The sequence below is a fragment of the Cynoglossus semilaevis genome, chromosome 19 (assembly GCF_000523025.1).
Source record: "Cynoglossus semilaevis isolate Cse_v1.0 chromosome 19, Cse_v1.0, whole genome shotgun sequence".
NCBI classification, from domain to species: Eukaryota; Metazoa; Chordata; class Actinopteri; order Pleuronectiformes; family Cynoglossidae; genus Cynoglossus; species Cynoglossus semilaevis.
This window is the reverse complement of record NC_024325.1, coordinates 9,739,539-9,747,953: the sequence shown is the minus strand read 5'-3', so window position 1 is coordinate 9,747,953 and position 8,415 is coordinate 9,739,539. Positions and strand designations below refer to the sequence as shown.

At 39.6% G+C, this 8,415-nt stretch overlaps 1 protein-coding gene across 9 annotated transcripts in view; it reads right to left on the bottom strand.

Annotated features, from left to right (window-relative positions):
- auts2a (activator of transcription and developmental regulator AUTS2 a) overlaps positions 1-8,415 on the bottom strand; it is a 224,219-nt gene that overhangs the window by 175,905 nt on the left and 39,899 nt on the right. For all 9 annotated transcript variants that reach the window (XR_003052957.1, XM_025065800.1, XM_025065801.1 and 6 more), the window contains one exon: positions 7,294-7,503. Coding sequence is in view for 8 of the 9 variants with exons in the window: in XM_025065800.1 (XP_024921568.1) it covers positions 7,294-7,503 (210 nt within the window). In the remaining variant the exon portion in view is untranslated. The remainder of the gene's footprint in view (positions 1-7,293; positions 7,504-8,415) is intronic.

The following is an 8,415-nucleotide window of genomic DNA, read 5'->3' as shown; positions in this document are numbered from 1 at the left end:
AGAGAGCACGCTTAGTCAGGATACATCTTTCTGTCCCTGAAGACGTAGATGTAGTCAGGACTGGAAACTGGATACTGATTAATGAAAACTGCAATCAAGCTACTATTCAACAGCACAGCACATAATCACACTTGTTTCCCTGGTCACACATACAGCCAGGTGAGCTGGTCTTAACAGTGTTTTATTAGTATTTTTTTAATCAATTACTGTACTAGACATTTCAAGTGACCTCATGTGGGTTGCAAGCCCATGGTTGGAAAACACTGCCTTTAGCTACCTGATATGACCATAAAGTACAGTGACTGAAAGATTTGAATTACATTTTTTTTAATTTGCTAATTCAGTTAAGTAAGCAGTGGTGTTTACTTAGAGCAAGTTAATTACTTTCCCTTTGAAATTTCAAAAAATTGTAAAAAAAAATAAAATAAAAATAATTATAAAAACAGCCTTTGTTTTTACGCCTGCTAAATGTGGGTTTCCGAATTCTGTGAAAGAATTGGCTTCAAAGAAAAAGCTAAACTTTATACTCCACACCTTACTCTGCAGAGCTACTGCAAGAAAAGATCAAAATCAATAGCGTTCAAATGACAGAGGTTAGAGCATTTCCCAAAGTGCCAGTGGTCTTCGGCGTGCACTGTTTGATTCACAGTATAAAGGAAGGATGACATTACAGACAATTAGCTGGATGATCAGTAATTATACAACAATCAGAGTGTCTTTATCTGTCCAGCGACACAGACACCGTCTGAGTAGCAGCCTCTGTTATTACTTCATTATACGCCACATACTTTATTTATAATTGAATACTTAAAAATTACCAGTACTTCATTTGCAGTATTTACAAAGGGACTCAGAAGGTGAAAAACTATAAACTCTGGTGTGGATATATGGACTAAAAGATACATTCTGCTTTTTTCTTTATCAGCAAAGAAAAATGTTTCAGATTAAAAACAAAAATAAAATAACTATAAGAACAAATGTTCTTTGGTAACTTTAAAAGGGCATCACAATGACATACAGTTTAGAAACCATTAAAACTGGACAAATAAGTGGGAAAACTTTACGCTAGTTTTACGTAGCTTCCTTTTTAATCGTCATTATTTTCTAACAAACCAAGAGTACTTGAGATAAACATGATAAAGTCACTGCTGTTACTATGTCCTCCTGGGAAATAAGACAATTAGTAAACTTTACCTCTGGTTTGTAGGTACACACAAAAGCAAATGCTAGATCAGCTTGACAAAATGTGCTCATTAAAGAAGAGAGCATCAGCAGAATGTACACGCAGTCCACTGAATATTAATTATTAATTATTAAGGACCAAATAACAGCTGACCTGATTACTTTAGTGTATCATTCACGGCCTATCTTACCTGTAAAATACACATAACATTACCAAATATCACTATCTGGGTAGGACCACGTGGGCTGATATCATTTTCAAACCTTGAGGCAGCTTTAATGATGGCTACTGGTGCTGTTTATTAAATTAAAAACGTTTTCACTGGCTGTACGGTGACGCTGTCATGGATTCCACATTTCCATATATATGTATGTATATATATATGTATATATATATACAGTATATATACACACACACATATATACAGTACATGTATGTATATATACACACACGTATACACATACACAGTGGTGTTGGTGACCACAGTATCCAATATCCCCTTGACACTGTAGTACATAGAAATCGTATATGAAAATACTGTGGTTAAGACAAAAATGATTTTTCCAGTTAGCAGTGTGGCCACAAGGTATTTTAAGAGCATGAACAAAAACAAAGAGAGCAGAGCTTTAACACTTAACATAAAGTAGTTCATGGAACAAAGCTGCAGCTTTTGTTCATAAAATTTGATCTGAATACAACTCCCACTGCAGTGAGGCTTGTACTCTGTCATTGTTTCCACAAATAATGATTTTTGCACACTGCAAAGAAAAGTCATCAAGGATCTGATTAAATGGCGGTTTACAGAGGTTCGCTGTCTTTCAACATCGCCACAGACTGTGAAGTGACAAGTCACACTTTTCTGCTTCTGTGAGCTTCTGTCAGCTGTCTCTCTTTATACGAGAGTTCATTTACAGTTGATTGTGAGTTGATTCTAGCAAGACTTTGGCTGTTAAAGTTAACTGCCTGTGCTGTTATCCTATACTGCCGCTGTAAAGGCTGCTGTAAAAGAAAACGGTGACTCATGCATACACAAATGGCTGCACCAAACGCTGAGTTTGGGCTGAAAGTGTGGATCTGTATGAACAGGGAGAAATCAATTCACGTGGTCTTCAGTGCTTTGCTGCCGGTCCAGATCGGGACTTGTTCTACTGGAGTTAGAATTCTCTAAACTCGTTTTAAGGGAAATTACACAACACTGTGTGTCTAGTGAACTACAACAACGAAGTACGTCCAGTAAATCTGGACAGAAGATTAAACGTAACAGTGTGTGGAGTTGTCAGTTGACGTGGTCTTTGCCGACGCAATAAAAGCTTTTTAAACAGCCGAGCGACCGGCTCAGAGACAGAGACGCTGCAGCTCAAAGTGCAGCCACTTCATTTTTACTAAATTAACTGAGGGTTGTCACAGAGTGAAATGTAGCTCCAGCTTTGGGCAGTAAGTACCGTAAAGAGTCGCCGTCTGCCTTGGATTTCATTTTATCACCACCAAAGTGAGTGAAGTGCAAAAACTTTTAACAGTTATTCCAGTGGTAGTCCGTCACAGCGGCCTCCTCCTGTCCTCCCCCGCACACAGGAGACACTTGAAAAGGAAAGGTTTCTTAATCAACAGAAGAGAGTGGAACAGAACTGTTTGAAAATAAATATTCCCCTGAACTTGTCAAACGGCATCTGAAAACAAAATAAACTGTTGTGTAACCGCACAGAGCAGACGGATTATCAATTCCACTGAGTGGGTGAGAACGGCTGAGGCTGAGTAAGAGTTAATGATGTCGACACTCCACTGGGGGTTCACGCAGACACAACATGTTTGTTTTTTTGCAGCGTTACAATTTTTTAAATATACATGACCTATAATAAAATCTAAAGTGCTGTTAAAAACTGATTTAAAATAAAACAGTGACAAAAGTCCCCGTAAGACTATGAAACCAAGGCAGAAAAACTGCAAAGCCAGGCATCGCAATTGGATTTGATTTGATCCGGTGGCACGGAGCACCACAGTGAGTGACGATTATCACTCCCACAGCAAGCACCAGAATGGATTTAGCATTTTATCTGACAATCAGGACATTGCTTTTCTTTAAATCTCTTATTGGATTAGCGGACACGCTTAATAAGGTGACCCACCGACGAGAAGCAGCTGAACATTATATTACATTTCAGGGCAGATTAGAACGTGTACAACTTTGGCCTCCTTCCAATATAATCAGGGCTTCAATCCAAATATTTACTCACGCACGCATGCAGCTTACACACGCACACCCAAACACACACTCACTCTCTCTCTCTCTCTCCCTCTCTCTATTAGAAGGCCAGGAAACATGCCATCCATGCGTTTAGCTTGATCTTGTTCCATGTGACCATTAGCAGGTTATCCTCAGAATTCAGTCTCCAGGAGAGTGATGATAACTAATAGTGTGGCCTGTGGCAGATCTCAGCCAGGGTTTTCCACTGGGGCAGGTGAAGTAAGGATGTACCCAATAAGATAATACACAGAGCCAGAGGCCACGAAGCGAAGCCTGAGGTTGACTGACTGTCTGGTTAGAGTCTTCAAACCTCAGGGGTGGACACAACTCAGCAGTCTCAATACCAATTATTCCCTGACAAAAACCTTAACTCTCTTTTTTTTTTACAAAGGTCAAAGCCTGACTGATAACAGCAGCAGTTGGGAGCTGGACTAAAGGATTCCTTAGTTTGTTTAACCCTAAGATTTGGTTTTAAAAAAAGGGGGATGAAAAAAATTCTCAGAATGAAAACCTGAAAAGTCTTTTACCTCAAATGCCAAAGCCTAATATCTATAATCCTATAACAGACCTGAACTTAAGTTCAATCATTAGATTCAAATATCTAGAAAATGTGATCCACTTCATAATCATCAATAAACCATGAACAGATGTAAAAATCAATGTCTGCAATACATCCACAGACTAAAGAACATTTAATGTTAGGATCACATTCAAATACTTTAATAATAAAATAGCTTTACTGTTTAATTGTTCAGAGAGTCAGAAGACAAACTGGACAGGTGTGTCTATCAAAACAAAGAAATGATTTTCAAGGCTTAGAATGATCACATTTTAACTAGAGCTCATAAAACTGTTTATAACCCCCATAAAGCAATAGACAGGACGTAAGGGTCAATCAAAAACACTGACCTTTGGAAATGCCTGACCAACACGTGCTCTTATAATGTCCCTGTTTACATGAATCAACAACCAAACTGCAGTGAAATATTTCAAGAACATATCATTTTCACCCTCATTCCAAACCACCTCATTTATCCCATTTGCAAATGATTCAAGGTTAAAAATCAGAGCACTCTAAGAAGTAGACGCTGGTATGAGAAAGTCAGCCAGCGTGCCAGACGGAGAAGTAGACAAATGGACAGGTGGTTGGACACCGATCTAGGTTAGGGTGGGCAGACCTGAGCCCTTCTTACTTGTCACAGTCCACTCCTTGTCTCACAGCTCAGCAGATGGGCCTCGCAGCACGTCCCTCTGTTCAGCAGAGCTACTGTACAAAGCAACGCGCACGGCAGAGGTCACCACTTCGACATCAGTGAACGGAATAGAGCCTCAACAGGAGAGCGGGCCGTAGACTGCACACACGAGGAGACGGAGGCTAAAACTCTGAGAGATCTGACCCAGAATTGTGTTTCCAAAAGACTGTTACATCTGATGTGTGAGTTTTGCCATGTGTTGTTCCTATATATATGGAGTATTAATATATATAAGAATATAGGACTTATTTAAGTACAAACTATTGTGAAATTGTATTTCTTATTCGCTGGATGCCATTTGTTCTAGAAAATTAATATCATTGCCTTAGAATTTAGGTTTATTAGTGTGTTATAACGTACCAAAATAAATCTTATATATTATACAGGAGTATTACATGAGTCACATACTGTATATTAACAAATACTATATATAGCATGAGATGAAGGTTTATGGAATATATATTACATCATCACAACCTCAGCCAAATTCCACATGAAGGCTGGTCGTCCTCCAAAGACCAATGGTCAAAAGGTCAAACAGTGTCTCATCACTGAGGAGCTTCTGAACTGCAGTGACCAAAGCGAATCAACCTCGGTGTTGAAGCAGGTCTTATTGACAGAGGAGAACTACCTGCCACACTGGAAGGAACTCAAAACCAGTTAGTCAAAGATACAGGAGGAAGCGTCACAGTTTGGGGGATGTGTTGTGCAGCAGGAGAAGGGCTTTAATCAGATACTGCGCTGAGGTGTTTATCAGATCCTTCTTTAACATTGTGTGGTTCCCTCCCTGCATTCATCATAAGGCGTAGGGCTCCCCCACAGGACACGCCACAGAGAAGACAAAAGATTTTCTGGAAACTTTCTTGAAATGTTCTTATCTGTTCGCTGCTTATTAATCGATGACTGCTGTCACATTTGGGATTTTTACGCTACAGTCAACTCTGCACTACTAAATGTGATCATTGTGTTTCCCGCAAAACACTGTTCGGTGTTATTTGGTTGCCATGGTCAAATGTTGGAGCAGCAGTGCATAGCAACAACAAAGAAATACAGGACAGTAATAGAGAAAAGAGGAGCCTGTGAGTCAAAACGTGGGAAATACATCTGTGTGGATAGGGTTACTTGACATGTGTAGTGAATTTGTGTTTTTCAAGTTGTAATAGTTGAAGTAATATTACAAATGACAACACAGAGCTTGACGACACCAGGGGTACTGAATGGATTGTGATCTAACAGTAGGTTGCAAAGAACACTAGTAGATGATGCGTGTGTGTATATATAAGTATATACAGTATATATATATATATATATATATATATATATATATTGAATGTAGCTGTTGTATTTTAGCCTGGTCGTCTGACTTGTAGCGCCGAAGCCAATGAAGCGTGGACACTTCATGACTGGACCATAAGAAAACATGTCAGTGTTTTTGATGCTGCGGATGCAAAAGGTGAAGGAATTATTAATAGACCGACCAGCCCATGCAGGACATGCCACAACAGTACATTTTTGCACAGTGTGTACAGCTGACACAGCAGTGCCAGATAACCTTGAAACTGGCAGGCAGCACCATCTGTCCATTAGTCTGTGCAGGGACAGCAACACTGACCCTCATGACAGAGGTCGGCTGCTTCTGCACGCAGCGTTTACACAGCAGCTATACATCCTATGCACTGGGGCCAGGTCTGTGGAAGCAGCTGTGATATTGGTCAGTATATCTAATGGCTAGAGGAAAACAGCGACAATAAGCGATACTCTGCTTAACACAGCAGAGGTCAAAGGAGAATCAAGTCAGACTACGACGGCTCCGTCGTCAACCCCACACTGGTAAGTGTTGTTTGCATTCACTGGCATTTCACTCCTGTCTGCTTGTCCCGCTGTGACCCTACAAATGTGCCCTTAAATATGCAGCACAACACGACCGACTCTCTGCGAAGGAGAAGCAAAGCAAGACCTGGACTCACTGCTGTGTTCCTGTTTGTATAAACAGTAGGTAGTGCTGCTCCACGCCGTCCTGGCTGGCAGAGATTCACAGCTTCGTCGGTGTAGCATAAATATTCATTTATGACCTTGGTGCAAACAAAAATGTACGCAGGCATATGTTGATGTACACTTGTCTAACCTTGAAGCCGTATTCCACACCCACGCCGGTGTTTTGACATTAATTTACTGTGAGTTCCAGTGTCTCGAACCCACAACCCCGGCAAGTGAAAGAGCAGGGAAGATGAATACATCGTATTTCAAACACATTACATCACAGTCTCCTCTATGTGTTTTGACTGCACTTGAGCTCATCTGTGAGCCATCTGTTTTTCAGACTACGTTGGGATCGACATCAACACTGACTGTTTGGCAAATCTCTCAAAAACTGATCAAATGACTGAATCTTTGAACTGAGCGTAGAAATCCAAGTTTTGATAAAAACCATGAAATAATTTACATTACATTAACAGAAATAAAAAATACTATCCAGCGCAGTATTTAATGGCAAACTTAAAAAAGTGACTGATTGAAACACCTTCAGACGGTTCTATTTTGTCAAAATAAATTTTAAAAAAATATATATAATTTCTATACCTTTGCAGTGAATTGACAAAATATTTCAAACTCACCGCTGAGTGCTTCTTGTTCCGGCGTTTCTTCTTCCTCTTGCCTTGTTTGTGCGCCAGGCGGGGATTGTTCTCCTGGTCAGACGACTGGTGGTGGTGATTGTTCCTGTAGTTCTCCAGACTCAGGCCGTTGGGCACTCTGACATGCTTCTTCTTGTGGAGAGGCCCTGCCTGGTTCTCACTGCAGTCACGTGGCTTCAGGGTTGAGTTCTTCTATAAGGAGCACAGGAAGGAGACTCGTGTAAGAATCAAAAGACATTTATACGACAACGCGCTGTTAGTTTGACAAAACTCTGCTTGAAATCGTACTGCTGTTCATGAGATGGTAAAAGTGGGCTTCTGGGATTTTCTCTCGGAATATCCATCCATCCCTCATCACTACCAATTACTTATTGTCAAGGTCATGATGGGACCAAGAGGCAATCCCAGCAGCCTTTAGGGGAGGAGGCAGTTCAGTCTGGACAGTTAACTTACAAACGACTTTTCTCACTCACATTTTTATCTTTAGCGTCCAGTTAACCTGGTCCGTAATTTGCATGTTTGAGTGGAGAAAAAACTGCAATAGACCAAAATATAAAAAATAATAATAAAGATTGAAGATAGTGTCAGAAATACTAAATGCAGAAACTTAATTAAAAATAGTTTAAAACTAAATAATTAAAAAATTAATTAGTTTCTAGAAATAAAAAAGTAGGATTAAAATTTCCTTTTTTGATATTAAATAAAAATGTCTTTACAATAAAGACTCTTCTTGTAATTTATAGGCAACTACTTACATATAAATAATGCTGTGACAGGGAGTGTTCACCAAGCATGGTAACCCTTATTACTGACTTATTTAAGGAGCAACTATTGTGTAATTTTATTATCTAATTCACTGGACGCCATTTGTTCTAGAAAATTAATTTCATTAGCTTAGAATTTGGGTTTAATAGTGTGTCTTAATGTCCCAAAATAAATCATTTTTCAGTCAATCTAATCCCAATGGTTTGGGATGAAATAAAAAAAATGTGGAAAAAAAAACAAAAAACTAGTTCACCACACTCAGTCCAAACACTCGTCAAGGAGGGGAGGTGGGATTATGGGGATTATGTTGTATTGTTTGACAGGGCCTAGGCTACAGTG